The sequence below is a fragment of the Myotis nattereri genome (assembly GCF_964212035.1).
Source record: "Myotis nattereri genome assembly, chromosome: 12".
NCBI lineage: Eukaryota > Metazoa > Chordata > Mammalia > Chiroptera > Vespertilionidae > Myotis > Myotis nattereri.
This window is the reverse complement of record NC_138087.1, coordinates 80059723-80087408: the sequence shown is the minus strand read 5'-3', so window position 1 is coordinate 80087408 and position 27686 is coordinate 80059723. Positions and strand designations below refer to the sequence as shown.

Sequence of the window (27686 nt, the reverse complement as noted above, 5' to 3'; positions counted from 1 at the left end):
GGGCGGTGCTAATCTACCGTTTGCCTGAGGCTATCCGGCAAATGGCTCTGCGCAGGGCTTGGGCAGGGCGGGTCCCAGGGAATCTACAGGGCGGGCCAGAGCAAGCAGTTATGGCTGCTCTCAGTTCCGTCCCTAGGGGCTCTGCCTCACAGAGTCCCAACAACAGCTGCAAACCTCGGAGAGAAAGCTGCCTTCGAGTTCCGACCGAAGCCAGACAGTCCCGCTTCTCCCGTTTGAGTCTGGGTCCCTAGAGACTCGCCCGGATCTGGAGCTCAGAGTCTGAAACTCCCTCCCGATTGAAAACAACAACCGCGCCCTCCGCCTCCAGCCCGCTCTGCGTGCACTCCGCACCTTAATATTTCACTTCAGCACTGCGCCTCCTCCGAGTCTGGGTATGATATTCTCTTTCCTCCTAGTTGTAGAATTTCCACTCAGCCAGCCTTCCTGTGGTTCTGGATGATGTCCCTTCCATCTTTTATTTGTTTTTTTGAAGTGGTTGTTTGAGGCAGCAATCTCCGGCGTTAACCTATGCCACCATCTTTGTTTCCTCTGTTGTATCTTAACAATAGGGGTTTTCTTTCCCCCTTCATTTCTGTAATTTCTATTTTTTCTTAATATTTAAGGGCCAAGTCAGAACCGGAGTCGTGTCTGGATGATTTGGTGACTTGCAGCCAGATTGTGTACAATTATAACCCTGAAAAGACCAAAAAGGTATAAAACAGTTTAAGCATTAAGATGACATTGTATAACCTTTGCATTGTAAGACCATGTTTTACATAATTAGTTGAATTGCTTATTTTATGACATGTAGCTATTCTGAATCAGTTGCTGCATAGAGGCTTTATGGTTGAACCAGATGTATTGTGCACGGGAGAAATAATGGGCTTTACTCCTGGGGCTGACCAGCAGACCCTGAGCAACGGATGAGTGATTACTCTGACACACATTTCTGTGAAAGAGAGAGCTAAGGAACTGCTTGGCTAGCAAAACCAAATATCACAGAGACACAAAACAGCAATCAACAGAGCCACTTTTATATACAATATTTACAGGCAGACATAACCCACAGACAAGACTTAATAAATTAGAGTCCCTTTTGTAAATGGGCTGTTAGCTCCATTTTCTTTGGTACTTTTCCTTATCTCCTTAAAAATATTAAAGGAGATGGCTCATGAATCCTATTACCTTGTTGGTCTTGCATAACTGGGCAAGGTAAAAGCTCTCCTAATATGGCTTGCCTGACACAGGATCCCATAACTGAGGATCTAGTTGATGAACTCTCCTACAATGGTGGCGGAGGATCAGGAAATATGTCCTCTAGCAGTGGGGCTTTAGATACTACAGGCTCTATAGGCTCTACTTCAGGAGGAGGGTGTGGTGGTAGTTGCTCCTGGCATTCTGTAGGCTTCTGATCCTCCATATGGAGTAGGCGTAGTGCAGCTCGAACAGGAACCCACATCCTTCCTATATAATAAAAGTCTAATATGGAAATTGACTGAACAGCAGAACAGCTGGTTGCTGTGACACATACTGACCACCAGCAGGCAGATGCTCAATGCAGGAGTTCTCCCCGGTGGTCAGTGCACTCCCACAGGGGGAGCATTGCTCAGCCAGAGCACCTCTCTCTGTGAAAGAGAGGACTAAGGCACTGCCTGGCTAGAGGAACCAAACAGCCCATTGGCCTGTCTCTTAGGCTTTTATTGCAACAGCAGCTTGAATTAAAATGAACATTTAGATACTATCAGTGGGGTAAGCATCCTTGAGAAAGACACATATGTCTGTAGTGCCCTTTAAGCAAGGACGTCTAAAGACTAAGCATAAAGCTTCAAGTAAACACCTGGGGCTCACACGGACACAGACTTGTTTGAAAAGATCAAGGCAGGGGGTTGCCTTCAGCCAACTCCCCCTAGGGGTTCCGACCTTTTGGAGTTTCCTCTTTACAGACTTTCCAACTAAGTCCCATGCTTCCCCACAAACTACAGTGTGCACACTTTGGAAAATTAATTTCTTTTTTTTTAATATATTTTATTGATTTTTTACAGAGAGGAAGGGAGAGAGATAGAGAGTTAGAAACATCGATGAGAGAGAAACATTGATTAGCTGCCTCCAGCACACCTCCCATTGGGGATGTGCCCACAACCCAGGTACATGCCCTTAACCGGAATCGAACCTGGGATCTTTCAGTCCGCAGGCCGATGCTCTATCCACTGAGCCAAACCGGTTTTGGCAAGGAAAATTAATTTTTAAGTGCAGTGAGTAAGAGTGGAAAGTTTTGGGGTATGGGGGAGATAAGTGACATGACTAGAAATCAGAACCAGCTAATGGAAAGGGGGTCAGAGTACATGGAGGTGTTGTAAGTTTACCATTACATGAAACCTGCACCTCAAAATTGAACTGTATTTTCAATTTCTTGGGGTTATGTGTAAACCAAAATTGGAAAATTGAGCCATGTAGTTTTTTTGTTTACAACTTGTGTGCTAACCTTGTCATGAATGGTGCTTGTTTGTCTGAAAGTCAGTATTTCTTTCATTTTAGGATTCAGGGTGGAGATCAGCCATTTGCCCAGATTATTGTCCTAACATGTATGAAGAAATGGAAACATTAGCCAGTGTGCTTCAGTCAGATATTGGTCAAGACATGCGTGTTCACAACAGCACATTTCTGTGGTTCATCCCTTTTGTTCAGTCCCTCATGGATCTTAATGATTTGGGTATGGCTTACATAGTAGAGGTCATCCACCATCTGTACTCCCAAGTCAAAGATGTTCTCAACCAAACAGCTGTGGTGTGTGACAAAGTCACTGAATTTTTTTTCCTAATTTTGGTGTCGGTGATTGAACTACATAGAAATAAAAAATGTTTGCATTTGCTGTGGGTTAGCTCCCAGCAGTGGGTAGAAGCCATTGTGAAATGTGCCAAGCTTCCCACCACTGCATTTGCACGGAATTCTGAGAAGTCATCTGCCAATGGCTCCAAAGGAGCAGCAATGATAACGTCTCTGTCACTGCATTCAGTGCCATCTAACTCTGTACAATTCGCTTGTGTGCAGCTCATTAGAAGTCTTCTTAAAGAAGGTTATCAGCTTGGGCAGCAGACTCTTTGTAAGCGATTCTGGGATAAGCTCAACTTATTCCTGCGAGGAAATTTATCTCTAGGTTGGCAGTTGACTAGTCAGGAAACCCACGAGTTACAAACTTGTTTAAAGCAAATTATTAGAAACATAAGATTGAAAATGCCTCAATATACTGCTTTGGCAGAGTTGGCTCCTCCATGTAAAACCCCTCCTGCCTCTAATGGTAAAGAAGAAAGTGAACAAATAGGGAAGGCATGTGAAAAAGACATCCCCTGTCTGGAAAGTTGCAGCCCAACGTGTTCTAAAGAACCAGTGAAAGCTGATGTATGTCAAGTGCAAGAGAGTAGTGTAGTAAGCAAAGCAAGTAACACTATAGAAGAAGGTAATGAGCAAAATTATATAAAAGATTTGAAACTAGAAGACCATCTCTCAGCTGAGTCACACTTAAAGCAGAGTAGTAAAAACCTTTCCACTGAAAGAACCCAAGATCAAGTTAAAATACACACAAAGAAGCGGAAGTCTGTAAAAGATAATTCCTCCTGTTTGCCACAGAACTGTACTTCAAGAAATGATCCAGAAGAGGGATGTGACAGTGGAGTAACTATGTCAACACATTTGTTGACTGATTCTAACACTGATTCTCTGGAAAAGGCACCCACATCAAAAGAGGATTTCTCTCTAAAGAATGATGTTCTTGGCAAAACCTCAAAAGCAAAAACTAAGTCACAGAAAAGTGACATTTGTACTGAGTTATCCCATGTAATAAAGAAGCAAAACAGGAAAAGTGCCTTGGTCAAAAATACTGTGGACTTAGAGGGAGACCTGACTGTCTCTGACCGTGAGAATTTCTGTTCAGGGACAGATACTGCAGCTCAGAAAGGTGATGGTTTCATGCAGAACTTTTCTTTAGACCCTCATGATAGTCTGTGTCATAAAAATGAAGGACAGAAATCTCTTAACAGTTTATTGCTGAAACAGTTGAAGAATGAAGAGTTAGACTTTCCTTCTTCCCATGAAAACGATTGTCAAGTACAGGAATGTCATGTTGATAATAAAGATTTTATCTCATTTACTTCCATGCCTAAAACATCTCCCTGTAAAGATCCTGTGACTTTACTTGGATCAAGTGATAAGGGGATTAACAAGAGCACTGGTCCAGTTTTTTCTGACCTGAGAGAACAGGCCCCTAGCAGTCCTCAGTGTGACACCCTAACAGATTCTCAGATAGACAGAGACCTCCACACATTATCTTTAATAGCTCAAGCCCGTGTCAGTAAGTTTCCATCAGGTTCAACTCAAAAAAGCTCATCCCAGTTACAAAGAAAAGTAAAAGATAAAAGAAGTTTCAGAGCCAACCAACATAATGTCAGGGAAACCTGTGAACGAATTATTATTATTTCAGATTCTGATGAAGATGGTGATGAACAAACTCCAGATTCTGAGAAACACATTAAACAAGATAAAATGTGCATTGAGAAAGAATGGCCAGGGCAGGGTACTTCAATAGCTAATATGAATGTGGACATGAAGCTAACAAAGGAAGAGAAGATAGAGGAGTTTGAGGACTCTGGCTCTCAGGTTTTTGAATTTGAAAGCCAACAGAAAGTGTTTTCAGTTTGGCAAGATCAGAAAACAGACAATGGGAATTCAGTTCAAGAGGATGAAAAACATTCATGTTTGACTCATATAGTAGATATCACAAACGATTGGGGTTATGATACAGATTACGCTATGTCTGAAGAAGTTACCAAAAATGAAGCAGAGGGCACTGAGCATGCAAAACCACGAAGTGGTAGTTCCGTTGAGGAAGTTCGTGAAATTAAAGGAAAAAAACCCAAGAGAAAACAATTTAAAAAAATGATGGCTGAAGACTCTTTAAGGCTTTCATCTTCTGTCAGAAATAAGGACCAATCTGATACTCTTAATGAGAGGGATCTAACTGAAAATGATACTAAAATTGCAGACATAAGAATATCTCTCAATTCAGGTGTTGAGAGAGCCACTCCGGCCTCCCTGAAGAAGTCATCTCCAAAGCATCGAACTTACTCCAAAGTGGATCGGAGAGCCTCAGTTTCTAAAACACCTAAGAAAACGCATTCAGACACCAAAAAAAGGCAGAATAAAGGTTTAAATTACATAAGTTGCAGGAACACTCCTGCTATCGTGCTACCAAAGAAATTTCGCCAGTGTCCTGAACCAACTTCAAAGGCTGAGAAACTTGGTCTGAAAAAGGCTCCTCGTCGGGCAGCTGTGTTGTCTCAGCGATCTTTAGACATAATAGGTCAGTTACGCCACCATGGCAAAATTGTTGGAGAAATTGGTACCCCAAAAAAGGCTAAACTAATTTCTCCTCGGACTCTTCCTGGGAACGATAAGAAATTGCTCGTGAGTCAAGAGCTTCCATTTCAAAGGCAGAGGAGACCCAAATCTCATCGAAACAGACAAGGACGTAATGGCAGTGCAGACACTACAAGAGGAGCACCACATGCGGCCCAGAATTCCGACAGTGTTACACCAGATCTAGGTAGGTCAGGTGACAGTAACAAAGGAGGAACTGAGGTCCTGGCACACAGTGGTGGAGCTCAGTCAATACAATGTGTGTCTCCTGAACAAGGACCTGGGAAAGAAAAATACGTTGCTCAGGTGGCTGGTGATGCTTTTCTTTTGAGCCCTGGTAGCTCCCCTGTGTTAAATGGAAGAATACCAACAGGTGAAATTACGGTCTGTACTCCAGAGGACCCTTTAGGTGGTGGCAACCTGACTGGACATGATTTAGAGGTGCCAACTTTGAAAAGGGGACAGCTTGACTCCGACAGTGAGATGGAAGATGATATCTTTTTAACACAGCATGATCCCGAAGATAGGAACTTATGTTCACAAATGCAGAATGGTGATAATAGACTCACTGGAGAAGGCCAGTGGAAAAGAGTTCATGTAGAAGATTCTATAAATCGGCCTCAGTCAGAATCTTTGAGTAGCACAAGATGTAAGTACAAGGATTGTGTGGAAACTGTGAAAAGCCAGGGTGAGTACTGCTCAAAACACTCTGAAGCTAAAGCAGCAGATGAAGATGTCTTTCGTAAACCTGCCCTGCCTCTTTCTGCGTCTAAACCTTTGAGACCTTCCACCACAAAGATTTTTAGCTCAAGCAGTACTTCACGAATTGCTCGTCTTTCCAAGTCTTTGGAAAGTGCCTCGGCATCTCCAGGCCTAAAAAATAAGTCAAATGGAGGACAGCCTGTTTCCAAAGTACCACAGCCTGCCTCTCCGTTGTCTCCAAAGCCAAGGGCTGAAGTGAACAGTTTGTACAATATTCCTCATTCTCCAGTTCCAAATAACTCCAGCAGGCAAGCTTTCAAACTCCCGTTGGGTGAGTGCAGACCTTTTTCTTCTCCAGCCAACATTTTCTCATCATCACAGCCTATCTCTGACACGTTCATCAAAGAGGTCTTGAAATGGAAATATGAGATGTTTGCAAAGTTTGACCAGTGTGGGCCCCCAACAACTCTTTGTGAGGCCATCTCAAGATCCGTGCCTGTCAGATTTCAAGATTATAAAGATTACTTCAGTGTTTTCTTCCCTCTGGTGTTACTGAATGCCTTTGAAACAGTAAGTATGGATTTTAATTGTACTATTCAGGCTTTGAAGTTGCTTCTTTTCTTGACCCTGCTGAGCAGTGGGGTGCAGTTAAAACAGCTGGTCTCAGGGTGCTGCCGCTTCTAGGTTTCACTTGAAGCAGACATCTGCCAGGTGCCGCTTGAGATGCTGGCGGCCCAGAGGTGACGTTGCCTTCACCTCTGCCCTCTGAGCTATAGGCACAGTTCAGCTAGCCCCGGAGGACACATTTATCCGTGCAAAGAGGCGATAGTCTTCCATCTGCTTTTTAAAAAAAACGTTTTTATTGATTTTTAGAGAGAGGAATAGAGAATAATGTTTATCAGCCTCCTCCTGTACACCCTCTATTGGGGATTGAGCCTGCAATCCAGGCATGTGCCCTGACTGGGAATCAAACCGGTGACCTCTTGGTTCATGGGTTGATGTTCAACCAGTGAGCCACACTGGCTGAGTTTTTTTTTCTAGGTAATGGAGGCCTTTACTCAAAATTCTCTTGAAGAGGTGGCAAAGGATAAACTACACTAAGCAACAAAAAACAGCAAATCCTCCATTTCTCTCAGCACATTTGTCTTTCCAGTGTCTTACTCATAGCAGTTGCTCTCTCCCTTCAGCTGCCTCCCCCCCTCCCCAGCACATCCGGTCTGGTTCTCCCTCACCCCCTGACAAGGACTGCCTAATGAAATGCCCAATTCCCAGTTACGTTTGAACCTCAGGAAAACAACTGATGATTCTCTTGGTGTTAGCACCCAAGAGCGTTGTTAGGCCTGGATGTGTGGGTTTTTGTTTGTTTGTTTTGTGTGTGTGTGTGTGTGTGTGTGTGTGTGTGTGTGTGTTGTTTAATATTTATTCTGCTTGTTCTCTGAGCTTCCTGGATCTGGAATTTGGTGTCCGACATTAATTTGGGGAAACTCTCAGTCCTTATTGCTTCAAATATTTCTCTGTTCCTTCCTCTTCTGGTATTCCCCTTACATGTCTGGTGCACTTTTGCAGTTGTCTGACAGTTCTTGGATATGCTGTTCTTTCCCCCCCCCGTTTTTTACCTTTGTTTTTGAGCTTTGATAATTCCTGTGGCTATAGCCTTGAGCTCAAACAGTCTTTCCTCAGCCAAGTCTACCAATGAGCCCAGCACAGGCCGCCTTCTTCTTCATTTCTGCTCCAGTGCTTTGGATCGCTAACATTTCTCTTTGATTATTCTTATCATTTATATCTCTGCTTACATTACTCACCTCTTCTTACATGGTCTACTTTTCTAGTAGACTCTTAGCATATTAACTACAGTTTTTAAAATTCCCTGGTTTGATAGTTCCAGCACCCCTGCCATATCTGACTGGTTCTGATGCTTATTCTTCAAATTGTGTTTTTGCCTTTGTGTATGCCTTGTAATTTTTGTGGAAAGGTGGACATGATATACTGGTGACAGGAACAGCAGTCAATAGGCCTTCGGTAATGTGGGGAGTTGTCGGGGAGGGCAAGTGTCTGTAGTCCTGTGATCGCCCCGCCTCTGGACTGAGCCTTGCGCACGTTTGGCTGTCCCTCACATCCTTAGGTGGGACACGAAGGCTAGAGTGGGCTGAGTTGGTTATTTCTCTCCTCCCAGATGTATGAGGTTCTCACTCTACCCCAGCAGGTTAGGCTCTGGTAGAATATTTCCCCACAGAGCAGGCCTTGTTAGGAAGATCGGCATGGAATGCTCTGGTGAGTTTCAAAATGGATCTTCTCCCCCACCCCCCCTACCCCCACCCCCCACCCCCCCACCCCTCCCGCCAGCTGCTGGAAGCAAAGGGATTTTCTCCAGTATTCACTGTGAGGACCTTGTAGCGCTCCCAGTATAAAACTCACCAAGTGTGGGCCCCTCTACTGGGTCCCCCTAGGGCCTAAAGTTTTTAACATTAGAGTTGTTCATACCAAACCTCCAGCAACTTGCCAGTTAAAGTTCGGGTTTTCCTACCTGATGGGTTTTTACTTACGGGGCCTGCTCTGTGAGTTGTGGTTGTCTGTATCCACCTGCCTGTCCCCAGTTTTGTGGGCAGCAACCTCACTTTGCTGTTGAATGTAAGAGGAGTTGTTGATTTTTCACTTTGTTTGGCTTCTTTCTTTGTTAGGATGGAGTGGCAACTTCTAAGATCCTTACTGCTAACCAGGAAACTGGAATCCCCAATTAATTGTTAGTGTTTCTGTCACCTGGGATTCTACGTTGTGGATTTTGCTGTGGCTTTGGGACATTTTGCTGTTTAGCATTGGCTTTCCAGAATGTTTTTGCTTTCTTCATTTGCTTTTTTTTGGCTTTGTATAGGTAGCACAGGAATGGATCAGCTCTCCAAACAGAGAAAAATTCTATGAGTTGCAGTTACGAAGATTTCCTGCAGAATATAAAAAATACTGGGAGTTTGTGAGTAAGTTCTTTCTTATGTAACTTGGAACATATCACATAATAATTGGACATTTCTATTTGAGGAAGTATCACTGATTTTTCTGGAGCATAGGTTCCTTAAGATGAATTTATAACCTCTTACAAAGAATATGTTTAAAGTCTTAATGAGGATAATTACTGGGACAGTTATAAATAGAGCATTTATAGTTTTAATCATTCTGTAAATAGAATACCACAGGCCAAAGTGTTCATGGAAGCTAGGAGAGAGGGTGAGTGAAGGGGGCGAGATGGGGTGAGGGGTGGGTTGCAATAATAGTGTTTATAGATTCTGAGTAAATCTTCCTGCTGTCTATCTCTTCATTTCATGGTCAGTGTAAAACACATAATTGCATTTATGTATCAGTTAAAAATAAGCCACATATTCAGAACTCTAAAATGGGAGCGTGTTGGTGAGGCACAGAGGGTGTGACTTCTCAGAACCTGCTGGGGTAGAATTCTGCACAGCAGGCATGGCATTGTCTGGCCAAGCTGAACTTAGGTATCAGTATACCCTAGACTCCACAATCCACTTCTGGATATACGCCACAGAAATGCCCTCACAAAAACACTAAGGGGCACATGAGTGATCACAGTAGCATTATGAAATGGTCCCCCAAATCCATCCTCCTTCATAGATTCACCTAAGAAAAAAGCACATGTGTCTGTTTCAGAGGCCAGGTCCTAAGTGCTCCTTGTAGATTCAGGTACTACTAGCCAGCGGGAAAAAGACATCACCCACCATTCTAGTGGCTTTATACAGAGTGCGGTGAAGGTGGGTTTGCAATGGTGAGTACCGAAAGTTTATTCTTGTATTTATTAATTACTATATTATTTTCCATACAATCAACTGTAAGCTTACTTTTGCCCCACTCTGTATACACTATCTGATTGTAAGATTCTAGATGCTGGGTATGTAGAAGTTTAAAAAAACACCATAAAATTCCTGCCTTCATGAAGCTTACATTTGACTTATTTTCATTTCATATATTGTAGATGTCTTTCCAGAGTTATGAAATAATGATAGTATGTTTAGTACTTGTAGTTATACCATTGCAAGCATATTCCTAGTTCCATTTCACCCAGCATTGCTGGTTAGATGTGGACGTCGTTTACAGTTTCTCACTATTAGAAACACTGAATGAATCTCTGTGCTGGGTCAGACAGGATGCAGCACAGTTTGAGACTTGGACTCGTTGCCTCTGCCTACTGAAAGGAATATCACTTTTACTTCTGTTGTTGGGTGTTAGAATGTATCTCTCCCGCGTTGGCTGATTTAAACTCTTTCAGTTTTATATATGAAAATGTATCTCATCTGAGGTTGTGGGTTTTGTCCCCAGATCTTCACCGGTCATTTGTATTATTGGGGGTTGTGGGCAGGGATAATTGTCTGTGTGAGCCCTTTGTGCTTTTTTTCTGTTAGGGAGGTTTTCTTTTTAATTTGATGTTTTGTTGTAAATAATATTTAAATCACTAATTTATATGGCATTCATCTTGATCATATGATGGACTCACATAGTATTTACTCTTGTGTTGTACAATTCATCAATTTTGTGTGCATATTTATTGTTGTTTTTTGCTGTGCTAATATAGGGTATCCCCCAAAAGTGTATACACTCTTTGAGTTATTATAAAGTCAGTGTTTATTAACATACAGTTCATTTTTAAAATTTAAAAGAATCTACAGAAGTAATTTTTTTTAATTTCTTTATTGTTGAAAGTATTACATATGTCCCATGAATATTTTTTTTGGTCATCATTTGTTTTCAAACTGACCTGGGTCCAGGCACTGCTGCTAATGTAAAACAGTGGAATCATAAACATCAAGAAGCATTTCGTTTGGTATTTGTGTGCCCTCAATTTGTCGACTATTGCTAGTTTTTATGTATCCCCATAAAAAAAAGTCTAGTGGCACTTTAGGATAAATTTTCTTTGTTCAAAGCTTAGTCTGGTTTCACCCATTATTTCAGATTAATTAAATGCGAAGAGAAGTGAAAATTAAGTGAGTTACCAGCTATTAAAGTGTATATACATTTTAATGGGACAGCCTGTATATCATTGTATGACTACATCACACTGTCACTGTTGGTAGACATTTTTTCCCAGCAGGGCTTTCCAAGACCATCCCCAGGTTCAATGATTTGCTGAGAGGATCAGCATATATTCATGCTTGTGGCTATGACTTAATTATGGCAAAAGGACGCAAAGCAAAATCATTAGCGGGAAAGAGAATGTGGGGTGAAGATGAGGAAACTGGGAGAAAGCTTCCAGAGTCCTTTGCCAATGGAGTCACACAGGACACACTGTTTTCCCAATCACAGTCCTGCCAGCTCAGGTGAAATCTTACCACAGGGAAGCTCATTGGCCATTCAGTGCCCACAACACCCTCTGCCCAGCCTGCATTCCTGACTTCCAGAAGGAAAGTGGGTGTTTGGCGTAAACCATATTCTTTCTGCACACGGTTTAGGCACGGTGAGTGTTCTCATCAGCAGATGAAGAGAACTGTTCGAAATACAAGTTCCCAGATGCCAGGGGCCCACTGTGTGAACAGGCCTTCGGAGGGTTGCAGCCTTAGGCCTGCTGGGTTAACTTCACACACAGCATTTCATGTGTAATGTTACTGTGATCACTCAGTGTTTTTGTGAGGGCATTTCTGTGGCGTATATCCAGAAGTGGATTGCGGAGTCTCAGGGTTGCTGATACCTAAGTTCAGCTTGGCCAGATAATGCCATGCCTGCTGTGCAGAATTCTACCCCAGCAGTGTCTGAGAAGTCACACCCTCTCTGCCTCACCAACACGTCTGTGTTGATTGCCATGTTAGTTTCACCATTTCAGTGTGTGTATTGATGACCTGTTGGTTTTATTTTGTAACTAGAGGCCCGGTGCATGAAATTCATGCACTGAGGTGGGGGGAGGGGGGAGGGTGTCCCTCAGCCCAGCCTGCACCCTCTTCAATCTGGGACCCCTCGGGGGATGTCTGACTACTGGTTTAGGCCCAATCCCTCTCACAATCCAGGACTACTGGCTCCCAACTGCTTGCCTGCATGCCTGCCAGCCTGATCGATGCCTGACTACTTCGCTGCCAGCCCAGTTGCCCCCAACTGCCCTCCCCTGCAGGCCTGGTCGCCCCTAACTGCCCTCCCCTGCAGGCCTGGTCGCCCCCACCTGCCCTCCCCTGCAGGTCTGGTTGCCCCCAACTGCCCTCACCTGCAGGCCTGGTCTCCCCCAACTGCCCTCCCCTGCAGGCCTGGTCCGCCCTCAACTGCCCTCCCCTGCAGGCCTGGTCTGCCCTCAACTGCCCTCCCCTGTAGGCCTGGCCACCCCCAACTGTCCTTCCCTGCTGGCCTGGTCCCCTCAAACTGCCCTTCCTCCCCTGCTGGCCTGGTCCCCCCAAACTGCCCTCCCTCCCCTGCCGGCCTGGTTGCTCCTAACTGCCTTCCCTGCCGACCATCTTGAGACCACATGGGGGTGGCCATCTTTGTGCGAGGGCATAATGGGCAATTTGCATATTACCGCTTTATTATATAGGATAACCTTTTTTTTTTTTTTAACATTTTAACTTATGTGCTTTTTATTTATTTTTTTAAAAATATATTTTATTGATTTTTTACAGAGAGGAAGGGAGAGAGATAGAGAGTTAGAAACATCGATGAGAGAGAAACATCGATCAGCTGCCTCCTGCACATCCCCCACTGGGGAAGTGCCCGCAACCCAGGTACATGCACTTGACCAGAATCGAACCTGGGACCTTTCAGTCCGCAGGCCGATGCTCTATCCACTGAGCCAAACCGGTTATGGCTATAGGATAACCTTTGTAAGTCAATGGGGCCCTCTCATAGAGTTAGTAGGTGCCTCCATAACCTCTTTGGGGAAGTGCCTTTTGCAGGCTCTTTTCCAGCTTACTTTATTTTTGTTGTCTTTTTCTTACTGGTTTGTAGGGGTTGTTTATATAATCTGATGCAAGCCATTCTGCCACTTTGGCTTGCATTTTGACTCTTAGTGATGTCTTAAAAATTCTTATTTTATTCTTTGTAAGAATTCCTTATTTTTAACATAACAAATGCATGTGTGTGTGTGTGTGTGTTTTGTGATCTGTGCGTGCTGCAGGTCATATACTACCTTAACATCTAGAAGAGGTGTCAGCAAACTGCAGTGTGCAGATCTACTCTGTATCCTGTTTTTGTATTGCCCTAGATCAGTGGTCAGCAAACTGCAGCTCGCGAGCCACATGTGGCTCTTTGGTCCTTCGAGTGTGGCTCTTCCACAAAACACCATGTGCAGGCACGCACATGCAATGCAATTGAAACTTTGTGGCCCATGCGCAGAAGTCGGTATTTTGTGGAAGAGCCACATTCAAGGGGCCAAAGAGCTGCATGTGGCTCGGGAGCCGCGGTTTGCTGACCACTGCCCTAGATTAAGGTTTACATTTTAAAAGGTGTTGAGTCTGGTTTAAGGGACTGAGTTTTTCTGAAGTACCGAGGTGACTTGAGGCTGGGCTGTTCATGGGAAGGCTAGTTCACTTCTGCTTCACCCTTGGGTGTGGTCCTTCATGGTCCCACCCTGAAGCAGAAGGGCTACCTGGAACCAGCTCTGGGCAAGCCCTGGACTCCAGCCGTTGTCTTTTTAAAAAATTATATGTGTTTTTAGAGGATGTTTATTAAAGCTGGGGACAGCGAAACAAAGGAAGGAATTAGGGCAGAGGAAGCAACAGGAGAACCAAAGTGGAGCTCTGCTTTGGCTCCCGAGAAATGTCACAGGAAAGAAGTGAGCCAGGACGGGCTGCTGTCAGCCACTGGGTAGTCAGAGAGAAAGGGGGCCTTGGAGGCAGGATCGGGGTTAGCTCAGGATGAGCAGCTGTCACCTGCTGCTCCCCTGGTTGCGAGTCTTGTGGGGACCTTAGAACTTGGGGAGAAAAGGTAAAGATACACACTGGGGAAGAAAGGCGTGGGTGTGCTCCAGAGAGAGGGCCCTGCTGTCGTCTGTTTATTCCAACAAGGCCGTCCCAGGTTGACCCGGCTGCCACTCCCTGAACAGTTCAGAGTTTCTAGGGAAATGCTGGACTGACCCCTTCTGGATCTCAACAGAGTAATTCTTCATTGTTAGTTTGTTCTCTGATGCCCTCAGATAGATGCTGCTTCTGTGCTGCATTTTAAAAAGCGTTTTGGTGCAGTGGCTCAGTCTGCCTCATGCCAGGACTTCGTGCTTGAGTTCAGGGTGTTGTAGCTGGATTTGGCAACTGGCACTGAGCATGTTCATTCTGGTGCTTGCTGTTTTCCCAGACCCGTTTACTTTACAGCCGTTCTTTCCCCTTGTGTGAAACGCCACCAATAGGCTCAACATTCTTATGTGTACTTGGATCTGGGTTTCCCCCTGAGGTTTTGAAAGTGGGGAACAAAAGAGAGATTTTCTTGATTAAAAAACTAAAATAAACTTCAAGGGAAGTAAATGTATCAGCTACTTCTGAATGTTAAATGTTATGTTTTCATCTGTTTTGGCTTTTTAGCAGTTTGTAAGAAACATTTGGTGGTACTGTGTAATCAGTATTTGTAGACTACCGATCTGAAGTGTGGGGATCGCTGGTGCTGCCTACGCCCTGGGACTTGGCACGGGCTTTGGCTCCTGAAATTTGCCCTTAAAATAACCGGGGCGGTTTCTCTCCGGGGCACGCCCTTGCCTTCCCGTCCTCCCTGCTTCCCCAGGCCCATTATTACCTGAGCCTTTCCCTCTCCGGAGCTCCAGGGGCCCTTCTGCTTCTGCAGCTCTGTGTGGCCAGCTGGCTCCCTTCTACTACCTCTGTAACTTTCTGAATAAAATCTCTCTTATAATTTGAAAAATAAAACAATTCTGTTAAGATAAATGCTGACCTCTTGTTCTGTAGTTTCTCTTGAGGAATGTGAACTGTCTAAACAGCTTTATCCAAGGGAGAATGACTTGGTGTTTTTGGTTCCTGAGAGACTGAAAGGAGAGAAAAGAGAGATGGAGGAGAATTCCATCCAAGCTTCCCATGAATATCACTGTGCTTATGTTCAGAGATTCCGCCGCACTTCAGTCAGTAAGTACCTAACGAGACACTGAAGAGAGTCCCAGCTGTGAGCTCATCCTACTTTCCCCCAAGTCGTCTTTCCCAGCCGTGTATTTGCCCCACAGTTGACCCTTGAACAACAGATTTGAAATGCGTGGATCCATTTATGCGCGGATTTTTTTTAGATACTGTAACTGTATTTTCTCTTCCTTATGGTTTTTTATGTTTTTTCCACCTTTATTTTAAGAATACAGTATAAATACATGTAACATTCAACATACGTACTAAACAACCGTGTTATAGATAAGGTTTCTGATCAACAGTAGGCTATTAATAGTTAAGTTTTTGGGAGTCCAAAGTTATACCTGGGTTTTTGATTGCGAGGAGGGGGTTGGGCATGTCTAAGCCCTGTGTTGTTCAAGGGTCAATTGTACATTCATTGGACCTCTAGATCAGTGATGGCGAACCTATAATACGCGTGTCAGAAGTGACACGTGAACTCATTTTTTTGGTTGATTTTTCTTTGTTAAATGGCATTTAAATATATAAAATAAATATCGAAAATATAAATCTTTGTTTTATTATGGTTGCAAATGTCAAAAAATTTCTGTATGTGACACGGCACCAGAGTTAAGTTAGGGTTTTTCAAAATGCTGACATGCCGAGCTCAAAAGGTTCGCCATCAATGCTCTAGGTTGATGACTTGCCATTCAGAGTCCTCTTATTTTTTCTAGACTCATCTGGAAAAGGTCCAGTATTTATTGCTCTAGTTCCGATCTTGCTGCAAGTTCTTTGCCTAGTGTGGTTTTCCCAACCCCTGGTGTACCCGTGAGCAGAATCTATTGCTCTAGAATTATAATTTAAAAGCTTCCTTTTGAAATGTCCTCTCCTTGTGGTATATTTCTTCATCTGCATTGTACTTGTTATGAAACAGACAACCTGTAAGTCACCTGTTTTTATATCTTAATCACATTTCAACCTTGGCTTTGTGGCTCATTATGAATGTGAAGACTAAACATATGACTAAATGTGAGGCACCGTGAGGGGTTTACTGTTTACATCACCCCATCTAATGGGTTGTAGGGACTCCTTTCCCTAGGGTAGTAGTACAAAAAAGTTAGCTTGAATTTAATGAGCACCTACTGTGCGCCTTATCCTTCCTGTCACATTTATCATCCTCCCAAGCCCTGCAAAGCAGTAAGAATTATTTGTTCCCACCTGTCAGGAAGTGAGGGTTCAGGCATGTTGAGTACTGCAGCCAAGGTCCTCCTCAGCATTAAATGTAAGTCCAGAATTACAGCCTCCTTTTGTTTGGCTGCAAAGTGCCTGTTCTTTATTCTAGGCCAAGCTGCCTTTTCTTTTTTAAATATATTTTATTGATTTTTTACAGAGAGGAAGGGAGAGAGATAGAGAGTTAGAAACATCAATGATAGAGAAACATCGATCAGCCGCCTCCTGCACATCTCCCACTGGGGATGTGCCCGCAACCCAGGTACATGCCCTTGACCGGAATCGAACCTGGGACCCCTCAGCCCACAGGCCGACGCTCTATCCACTGAGCCAAACCGGTTTCAGCCAAGCTGCCTTTCTGACATTGATGCTTTCTTAGTCCCTGTGAGGAGAACATGATTTCATTATTCTTAGCCTTTTGCATCACATTTTAAAAACGGTGACAAGGCTCCTTTAAGTTCAGCATCAGGCTGCATTGTAACTGGTCATGCTTATTGCCAGTGCGACCAGAGCGCAGTTCTTGGTATAGAATGCATTTAGAAGAGCAGTAACAGGATACAGCCGTGCTTCTGACTCTTGCAAATGATTACATTTGTTAAATTCATATTTCTAAAGTAGTCTCTTTCCCTGAACTCTTCATGTAGCCCACCATCAGACATCTCTACATTTCAAACCTCATCCAACATCTGCTGTTCCTTTACTAGGCAGAGCCTCTTCATCTTACACTCCACATCTAATCCATCAGCAAATCCTGTCAATTCTTCCTTTGAAATGTACCCTGAACCCAGGCCCCAACTCTGCTCTTGCACCCTGGTCCATCCTGCCATTAACTTTTCTCTGGATGACTGCAGTAGCCTCCTGAGTGGCCCTTTTGCAAGTCTTTGCTTAAGTATCACCTGATCAGGAAGACCTTCCCTGACTCCTGTCTGCAGCGATCCCTACCTCACACTCTTTGGCACATCCTCATCCCCTTGCTGCTCTCTTCTGAGCACTTGCTTAGCACTGCCTGATGTGTTTATTGGTTGTCTGCCTCTCTCTGCTAAAAAAAGAAGTCTCCTGAGGAGAGGAACAATGCCGGCTCTTAGGAGGCCTTCAAGAAGTTGTTAGTGAGTGAGTTATTTAAATAACATGTCATACAAAACCAAAATTAAATAAATTAAAAATTAAATAAAATAGCCAATTTTGAGTAGCCTTTTTAACTGGACATTGTTACTCACTGGTAACTGAAATTGCTTTTTCTCTTTCTTTATACTAGTGCATAATGGGAAATATGAGTGTTCCCTTTTCATCCAGACGGAGGATAAATTCCCAGTCAATGTAAATGAAACCGTGAGATGTGTTGTAATTAGTTCTCTGGTAACTACACAAAGGAAGTTGAAAGCAATGTCTTTGTTGAATAGTCGAAACCAACTGGCCAGAGCTATTCTGAATCCAAACCCCATGGACTTCTGTACAACAAGTCTACTAACTACAACATCTGAGGGAATTGTGAGTGATGATTATATGATCACAGGGAAAGTCAGAAAGTTTTATTGTCAGGATGTGAAAGCATCGTGTTGTGGGTATCTGTTGCCTATTCCTATGTCGACAACAGAACACACACTTTGTGCACAAGGATGTCGTTTAGTGCTTAGTCGTCTTTGGCATTGCAGAGTGTGTGTTAGTGGGTCGGCTTGCCTCCTCGGGAGAAAGGGGTACTGTAAGGAACTGGAAGTGTGCTTGAAGAGCAACATTAAAAGGGGAGGTGAGCATTCTGCCTACATGTCGTTAGGTGGTTGAAGTCCAGGCGTAGGAGAATTGAGTGTTGTGTGAAGATGAAGCTGTCATTTTGTGTGAACACATATCTCCTTGGAAGAGCTTCATATAAGTTCCAGGAAGTTAACACAGAGAAAGGCAAAAGGGACGTAATATTTTTACCCCCTGCAGTGTGCTAGGGCTTTCACGTGCATCATCTCAGTCAGTTCTCACCCTTCAAGGAGCCCCAGGTCTACAAAGTCTGGGGCTAAGAGAGATTAAGAGCTTTTTGTTTGTTTGTTAGTTTTGAGGAGTGGAGAGGGAGAGAGAAAGAGTAACATCAGTGATGAGAGAGAATCATGGATTGGCTGCCTCCTGCATGCCCCACTGGGGATCAAGCCCGCAACCCGGGCATGTGCCCTTGTCTGGAATCGAACCCGAGACCCCTCAGTCCACAGGCCAACGCTCTATCCACTGGGCCAGACCAGCTGGGGCAAGAGAGGTTAAGAGTTTTAAGAGACCTAGCTTGTGAGTAAAACTGAGGTTTAGACTCAGATCTGCATCCAAGTCCCTGCTCTTTCCACTGTATCACTTGTTTTTCTGTCTAAGGAGAGAGTTGACTAAAATGGGAAGAACCAAAGAAGAAATAGCAGAGAAGTATAGAACAGCTTATTGTCATCGTCATTATAAGAATCCCAAATAAAAATACACTGTATTCAATGCTGGGCCAAAGCCTACAGATACAGAGTACCTTTCTTTTCGGTAGTGAGAGTGGTTTTAGATTAAGGGTGGGCCCTTGGGGGTCTTCCCTATCATTCTCACTCCTGTCTTTTGTGTAGACTGCCTACTTAAGGGATTTCAATGACGACCAGAAGAAAGCGATAGAAACTGCGTACGCCATGGTGAAACACTCCCCGGCGGTGGCCAAGATCTGTCTGATTCATGGGCCACCTGGAACAGGGAAATCAAAAACCATCGTTGGCCTCCTGTACCGCCTGCTGACCGAGGTAGAGACGCCGGGGTCGGGGCTGTGGCTGAGGGCATGGTGCCGTTGTCCTTGAATTAACTGACGCATGCCTCTTCATGTCAGTGTGCCTTTGTTACTGTGTGGAACTTTATCAGAGGCGGGGGCGGGGGCGGGGTGCGGGTAGCGGAGGGAGAGAAGGTTCTAAGAAATAAAAGGGGCAGAAAATGCTGTCTGGGTGAAACTAATCCTAAGGGCCAGAGGGTGGTCTGGTTTCATTATCGGTCACATCTGCCAGGCGACCGCCTTGAGGGTCTCCCTGGCTACATTTGGTCGGATTGAATAGTGAGGGGGCGCAGGAGGTTGGGAGGAGAGTCTGTGCCTGAGTATTTTAGCATCAGCGTGGGCTGTAGATGCTTTAGATACGTGAACTGCTTGTAAGGGGACTCCGAATGCGCGTGGAAGTAGAGAAAAGGATGCGCTGACACATCGGGCTCATGGGTATTTTTTGTTTGTTTGGTGCATGTGGCGAATTGTGGAACCAGAGGAGGGGGCAGTTGGATGAAAACTCCAACGCCAAGATCAAGCAGAACCGCGTGCTTGTGTGTGCGCCTTCCAACGCAGCCGTGGATGAGCTGATGAAAAAAATCATCCTTGAATTCAAAGAAAGGTGTAAAGACAAGAAAAATCCTCTGGGTATGATACTTACGTGGGCTGTTCATTAGTTTTTTTGTTTTCTTTTCAGTGTTTCGTGTGGGCAGCTGTGAATGATAAAGAGCAGGCCCTTTCTGGTGGTAACCTGTCCGTGGGCTGGGCCCCTCTGTCCTTAGTGATTCTTGTAGCAAATATTGTAAGCGTTTTCTCGGTGCCCGGCCTGTGCTGAGTGCTGAGGTTTCAGCAGTGAAGCCCCCGGAAGACAGTCCCAGGAGTAAGAGGATGGAGGCGTGGGCAGTGAGAGGACCAGATGTAAGCGCTCTAGAAGGAGAGAAATGTGGGCACTTCCTGGCACCTTCAGACGACCCTTGACTCAGTCATGTGAGGCCTCGGAAGGCTTCCAGAGGAGGTGGTGCCTAAGGTGAAACCTGAGGAGTGCGTAGGAGTTGGCCAGGGCAGGTGTGAGGGGAGGCGATGCCAGCAGAATTCCTATCAGTAAAAAGGCCCAGAGGTGAGAGAATCCAGCTTGGTCAGTACAGCCCAAACGGGGTCAGTACAGCCCAAACGGGGTCAGTACAGCCGATACAGGGTCAGTACAGCCGGAACGGGGTCAGTACAGCCAGAACGGGTCAGTACAGCCAGAATGGGGTCAGTATAGCCGGAACGGGGGTCAGTACAGCCCGAACGGGGTCAGTACAGCTGGAATGGAGTACACTCCCCAAGGGCAAGAGTGAGTCCTTCACTGTGGTGTCCCAGTGCCTGGAACAGGGCCTGGCTGGGGCTGAGTGGATATTTAGTGCCTGGAAAGCTGGAACAGTGGTTCTCAGAGCTGAGTATTAAATAACTGTCTGCATGCTGGAGGAGGAGAAACTGAAGAGTGAAGCGCAGGGCTGTAGCGTGCCCCAGGGTCACGTTCAGCACATGTAGTTGATGTTGGTGAAGAGAGCAGCGCAGATGATTGAGGGCGCCTGAGTGCAGATGTCCGATAACGCCTGCCTGTCCGCCCGCCTCATTCCCACAGCACTCACCTTGAGTGGATTAGGATTAGACTTTTCCCAAGCTCATATGTCCAGTCTTGCCTGACCAAATTTTGTTTTTCTTGAGGTTTCCCCAACAGTACCTTTTATCAGTTAGGATTAGATTTGGCTGCAAATAAGAGCAACTCTGAATACATTGGCTTAAGTAGGATAGAAGTTTCTTTCTTACTTGGGAAGTCAGAGGTCGGCAGCTCAGGACTGGTGCCGGTGTTGTCTCAGAGACCTGGGCTCCCTCTGTCCTGCTGCTCCACTCTGTGTGGCCTCATTCCTCAGTGCCCCTCATGGGCATAGATGGCTGCTCCAGCTCCAGCAATCACATCCAGCAGCAAGCGTCCCAGGTAAAAGATGAAGAGGGGACAGAGGCACATCCTAGCCTTACTTTCAGGAAAGTTCCTAGACACTGCCAGTAGCACCTCTGCCTACTTCCTTTTGGCCAGAACCTACTCACATGGCTACACCCAGCTACGAGAGAGCCTGGGACGTGCCATCTTTATTCGGAGGGATCAGACACGATTTTCTTTTTACCACATATGTATTACCTACAAATAGAATTCATTGGCTTGTCAAATTACAATACATTGTTAGTTTGTCACTTTCCCAGCCATGATATGTTTGTGAGGTTCATGATTTTATAGATATCACTATCAACACAGTCATTCATAACACCTGCTATGGGGTATTTCATGTAGGGGTGCATGGTGTATTCATTATCTGTTGATAGACATTTAGGTTCTCTTCCATTTTTTGTGATTTCATACTTTATTGCAATGAACATTCCTATATGTGTGGGTGTTTCTCCAACACAGGTATAGAGTGTTTACTGCAGCCACCATTGCTCAGTGGTTGAGCCCCATGAACCAGGAGATCACGGTTCAAGTCCCGGTCAGGGCACATGCCTGGGTTGCAGGCCCAATCCCCACTAGGAGGTGTGCAGGACGGCCAGTTGATGATTCTCTCTCATCACTGATGTTTTTATCTCCCTCTCACTTCTCTAAAATCAGTAAAGAAATATTTAATGTAAAATAAAATAAATGTCTTTAATTACTACAAGTCTATTCAAATTTTCTAGATTTGAGTAAGTTTTGCTAATTCACATTTTTAAGAAAAATTTCACTTCGTTTAGGCTTTCAAATATATTGGTGTAAAGTTGTTCCTTGTACTCTCATTGTTTAAAATCTCAGCTATATTTCTGAGGCTCACCTTTGTCATTCCCTGTATTGTATGTTCAGTCTCTACATTCACCTGTGGCACAGGCCTGATCGGAAAGTCCCAGAAGAGAAATTTCCCAGCTGAGCTGGGACGAGACAGGTTCATTCTCCTTCAGCCGCCCATTGGCTTTCTGCCGGGCATTAACTCCAAGCCCGCCTGATAGGACTTCTGTCCTGAACGGGAAGGGTAGTTTTGCCATGTGGTGGTTTGTCACACTCTGTGGAGCTAAAGATTTTCATCTGCGTTTTATTGAATGTAAATGCACCTGAGCACAGAGGTGGTGAGCAGCCCTCACCCTCACCCTCTGGGCAGCCACAGCAGCTCAGGGCTTTAGCTCTGCTTTTCAGCTTTCTCTTTGTTTTGGGCCTAGAGTTTGTCCTGCCTTCTTATGAACTCACCTGCAGTTTGAAGAATGTCTGTCATAATCTATGAGGCATCTATCTCTAGGTGTTCCTAGTGAAGTAGAAAGTGAGTTCCAAAGCTTTGTTCTATAGATTCTGCAGAAGAGGGTTGAGGCTCAAATAGACTGTTTAGAAATTCCCATATGTAGTGATAGAGAAAAGTCTCTATATTTTTTAAACCTCCTGTGGTTAAGAAATCATTTTTTATCTTTAACTCACCATTGTCCAAATATATTCTACCATGGAATGTTCTAAAAAACATAATTTGAGAAACATTAGTATAATAGAATCTCAGCTCTGCAATGTAGTGTGTTTTACAACCTCGCCAGCTTTCATTAAGTAGAAATGGTAAGTACTTACAGGGCTGCTACAGGGACTGTCTAAAATAATGTGTGTGGCACTCCCGTGGAGTCCCAGGTATCCAGTTCATTAGTTCACATTAGCTCCCTTCTCTGATGAATATGATTGTTAGAAATACACATGATAATGGACAGGGGTTGGCAGTGTCCTCATTAATCTCTGAAGTGTGATTGTTATCAACAGGAAACTGTGGAGATATCAATTTAGTACGTCTGGGTCCAGAAAAGTCTATTAGTAATGAGGTCCTAAGATTCAGTTTGGACAACCAAGTTAACCACAGAATAATGAGTAAGTACTGAATACGGTTCTCACTAACGTTAGCTCTGTTTCCTTTTGGACAGTGGACAGTGGCTTGGGCATTGAAGGGAGTGGGGAGACCTTGGCAATAGTGTGGCTTTGACAACTAGTTTTTCTTCTCGTTACACATGTGTGTGTGTGTGTGAGAATTGGCAGACAAGTCTTTATCTTTTTTTTTTTTTTTTTTTTTAAAGAAAAAGACTTACCTTACATTCAGGAGATGCATAGAAGAAAGGAACATCTAGACCATCAACTAGATGAACTTTCCCGCCGGCGTGCTTTAAGCCGATGTGGAAGAGGAATCCAGGTAGCTAAACATTTCTTGCTGAATGGTTTTTAATATATCATAGATACACAAACTAGTTGATAAGTATCTGATGCCATTTTCCATTGTGGAATAGCATAATTTGCTGATAAAAATTTAGACAAAAGTGGTATGCCTTACAAAAAAGTTAAACTTTTTTTGGAAAGGACAAGATAGTAAACGGCCTGAGTTTTGCAGGTCTCTGTTTCAGCTACTCAGCTCTGCTGTGGTAGCACAGAAACAGCAGGAGATCCGCCATCCTAAACAAAGGGGTGTGGCTATGTTCCAATAAAACTTTATTTACAAAAACAGATGGCGAGTTGAATTTGACCCACAGATTGTAGTTTGCTGTTGCCTGCCTTATACTAAAACTGCACTGAATTCATGAGGTATCTTTTGATTACAAGTTAAATTTAATCCAAGTTAAGTTAGACAAGTCCTGGCCGGGTAGCTGAGTTGGTTAGAGTGATGTCCAGATATGCTAAGGTTGCAGGTTCAATCCCTGGTCAGGGGACATACAAGAATCCAGCCAATGAGTGCATAAATAAGTGGAACAACAAATCGATGCTTCTCTCTCTCAAATCAGTAAATAATTTTTTTTTTTTAATGTAGAAAAAAGTTAAGTTAGACAAACGGAATTCACTGGCACCTAGACATCTAGGAGTGGATTAACTTTAGCAAATGATGCCATTTCTCCACCTTGACCTGCTGGCCTGGGAGTCAGCATTTCTTCTCCCGGAGAAGACTGGGGGCCAGCACCTCCGGGCCCCCCCCCCCAGCTTAGAAAGCCCCTGGAGAGAAGGCCCCCGCGGTTCCCCGGCATCTGCTCCAGCGAAGAACTGGGATTAGGCCCTGGGTGTGAGGCAGGTCTGGTCCTTGTGTTCAGGGAAGGGGTGCCATGGTTGACCAGGCCTGTATTAATGCCTGCCGCTGTGGCCAGAGGGGATGGAGGTGTGATTGATAGTCTCACTTGAACTACCCGGAAACGAGTGAAGGAATGATAGCCAAGGGTTGAGATGCTCAGAAGTAGCAGAGGTGCCCTGTACCGGACCCAACGGAATCGTACATAGTGTGAAAACGATCAGGTTGCCTTCCTGCTAAGTGGAGTCTGGGTGCTGGTGGTGAGACTGTCAGCAGCAGACCATGAGAGAAGTTTATCACTCACAGGTCCTGGAGGAAAGACACAGCACACCCTGGGGGGCCACAGGAGGTCAAGGCGGAGTGCAGACAGGGAGGCAGGACCTGGGGCACGTACGAGCCTTTGTTAGGGCCTGTGAGGTGGAGTGCTCAGCAGTTCCCAGGCTAAGGCTGGATTGGTCAATTCAAACTTCCCAGGGGGGTGTTATGTAAAGGATGGTCAAGGCATACAGGCTCTGGGGCAGGGAAGCCTTGATCACAAGGATGTTGGAGAAATCGACCAGGAGCTTACAGTTACTGTGGCTGGGCTGCTGCTTCGGCCGGGGCTTGTATGAAGGGCCAGTGTCATTGAAGGTGTGCAGGCTGCTTGGCCAAACAGAAGGGGTGTGGAGGCAGCGATCGCACAGAGTGGCTTAGCCAGATTCTGGCTACGCAGCGATGCAGAGAGCATCGGGACCGCACTGCAAAGAGAAGAGGAACTGGGTGAACCAGCTTTCATCAAGTGCAGGCCCGCCCGCCCTTTGGAAGTGACAGTCCCCTGGAAAGCATTGTAAATGCTGACTCAACTTTAAAGATGGCGTTCTCATTTTTTCCAGAGGCAAGAATTAGATGAACAAATTGCCCAAATTTCAAAAGAAAGGCAGGAACTTGCGTCTAAAATTAAAGAGGTAAGTAGTTTACTTATAGCATTTTCCTGGTTTTTCTTTTCTTTTTTTCATTATGACATAGTTGAAATAACCTCTGGGCTTTTGTCAATTGCATTTAAAATTTTTTCCATTTTTGAGAAATTTTAAACAAATATAAAAGTGGAGATGGTGTAATTACATGTATATTTACATTTGTTTCTTTAGCCTAATAATGAGTTCTTACCACCACCTGAGATTTCTAAGAAAGAAGTGATTATAGAATATCTTTCCTTTTCTAGGTCTGGGTAAGTATTAATAAAACCTCTTGTCGGAGGGTCTACTCCACCTCCCCCCGAACTGCAGAATCAACTGGTCACTATAGCCAGATGCGTAGTAAATAAAAATAAGTTTGTGGTGTCTTCCTATTAAGAAGAAAGAAAATCACACGTGTCTGAGCCCAGCGCAGTGACTGGCAGCTCCATGTTGCCTGTCAAATCGCACAGGATTCCCGTGGGGTCAGGGAGAGGGCGGAGTATCCACCAGCGCTGCCAGCGGTGTGTCTGAGGAGAGTCTCTCTTGAATGTAGTCCCAGCCTTCTCTGTGTGGCTGAGTAAATGCAGTTGAATTTAATGCCTATTTCCATTAGCAGTTTGTTTTTTTTAAATTAAAAATTAGGTGGAAGCTTTTCAGTAAGATTTTAAACCGGGCCAAACTCAACTTTCCCCAAATGGAAGGATGAAGTTCACGTTTGCAGGTAGCAAGGTTTCTGCCACTCGTCACTGTTCTGTGGCTGTGGCACTTGGCCGTTTTCTCACTGATGGCTGAAAGGAGATGGGTGATGGCGCTTCAGCCCAAGAGCCCTGGGGCCCACCGTTGCCACCCCCTGCCCGAGCTCACATGGGGCCTGGGTCACGTGGGGGTCAGCAGAAACAGGCTGACCGACTCTGATGAGAATGCTGGTTCGCACAGTGAGCGGTGTCATTCACACTGCCTGCTTCTGCCACAGTCCCGTTGTGTCTTCGATCTGAAGTTTCTGCTGTTTTTCTAGATTGTGGTTCTCTTACATTTACTAAATATTATTCTGTCACATAATGAAGATGGGTGCTTTATAGTAAAGTTGCCCTGCCGTAGCCTAGAATTCACATACAACTGAGTGGTAATGAATCTTTGTTGTTGTCTCAGGTTCAAGGGCGCCCACAGAAAACCCAGAGCAACATCATCCTAGAGTCCCACATCATCTGCTGCACCCTGAGCACGAGCGGCGGTTTACTGCTCGAGTCCGCTTTCCGGGGGCAAGGCGGGGTCCCCTTCAGCTGTGTCATCGTTGACGAGGTCAGTGAGCGGCGGCCGTTCAGCCTGGGCTAGTGCTGTGCGGACTCTTAGGCGAACAGGGGCTGCGGAGATGGCGACCCAGTGGACTGCGCGTCGGGTTTTACCTGCCATTGCGTAGTCTTTCACGTTGAAACCTGCTGCCGCCGCCTCCCCACTGCTCTTCCAGCTGGGGGGTTTGACTCGTGAGGATGCCTGCCAGTTCCTCACAGAGCCCTCCCAGGGACTGTCTGAGCTGCTGGGAGAGCTCAGGCTACCTTTTGCAGCATTTGAAATGTACTTTGCACAGCTCTGAGCCACTGGATTTTCCTCGTTCATTGAGCATTTGTTAGGTACCTAGTGTTTGCCAGATGTAGAGCCAGATGACAAAAGGGATGGAAATGAGATACAGGAATCGGTCCAGGAGGCCCCAGGTCCCTAGTTCCCAATGAGAACGTGCAGGCGGGCGCGATGACGCGTCAGCCAGCGGCAGAAGGCCAGGTCTTGCCATTGAAAGGCCTGCTGAGGACCAGGAGGCGGGCGGGGGGGCCGGTCACAGACTTGCAGCCCCAGCAGGAACAAAGGACCCAGACCTGGGCCACCCGTGGCCTGCTGGCTCGTGGCTGGCTCCCAGGTATCTGGCACCTGGATGGTGGCTGACTTCAAAATACATGTGTGGTCTTTATTGAGTGTTTTTGTTTTGTTGTTTTTGGCATTTGGTGCAGAAGGAGAAAGTGTGGTTCTCCTCTGAATGGTTAAAGCGTTTGTGTAGGTAAACTGCACGTGGATAAATGCAAAGGCCATTGAGCTGGTTTCTCCTGCACTTTGCTACTCAGGCCGGGCAGGCTTGTGAAGTGGAAACCCTTACCCCCCTCATCCACCGCTGCAACAAGCTAATCCTCGTCGGAGACCCGAAGCAGCTCCCCCCCACAGTCATCTCCTTGGTGAGTCCCCTGTTCCCACCCATTTAAAGTGGAAGGGCCTTTGGGGGGGGGGGGTAGTGGGGGGGGGGGAAGGTCTTTGTTGGATCATCATCTCTTATTTGCAGGGAAAAGTGTTGGAAAGGCTGGGAAAAGAGAACCACCATTTGAGTCTTAAAGTATCTGACAATGTCCCTTTGTTGGTAATTGTGCTTGTGTTTGTGTGTGACAGGAGCCGCATCAGAGACCAGAGACTAGAAAGAACCTACTCCATGTGTGCTGGGCTTTTCCTTTGCAACAGGCAGAGTGCAGCTGCGTTAAGGGCCGTATCTGACTTATTTTAATAATATGAACACCAAAACCAACTTTAAAAGCAAGGAAAAGAACCC

General features: G+C 45.2%; 1 protein-coding gene across 1 annotated transcript in view; it reads left to right on the top strand.

The window, feature by feature from the left end:
- Positions 1-27686, top strand: part of SETX (senataxin) — a 54043-nt gene that overhangs the window by 14720 nt on the left and 11637 nt on the right. Inside the window, exons 8-19 of the mRNA XM_081103476.1 lie at positions 624-711; positions 2536-6681; positions 8981-9080; positions 14973-15146; positions 17602-17834; positions 18920-19087; positions 19590-19740; positions 22889-22993; positions 23197-23309; positions 25040-25111; positions 26252-26401; positions 27214-27321. Of these exons, the coding sequence (XP_080959602.1) occupies positions 624-711; positions 2536-6681; positions 8981-9080; positions 14973-15146; positions 17602-17834; positions 18920-19087; positions 19590-19740; positions 22889-22993; positions 23197-23309; positions 25040-25111; positions 26252-26401; positions 27214-27321 (5608 nt within the window). The remainder of the gene's footprint in view (positions 1-623; positions 712-2535; positions 6682-8980; positions 9081-14972; positions 15147-17601; positions 17835-18919; positions 19088-19589; positions 19741-22888; positions 22994-23196; positions 23310-25039; positions 25112-26251; positions 26402-27213; positions 27322-27686) is intronic.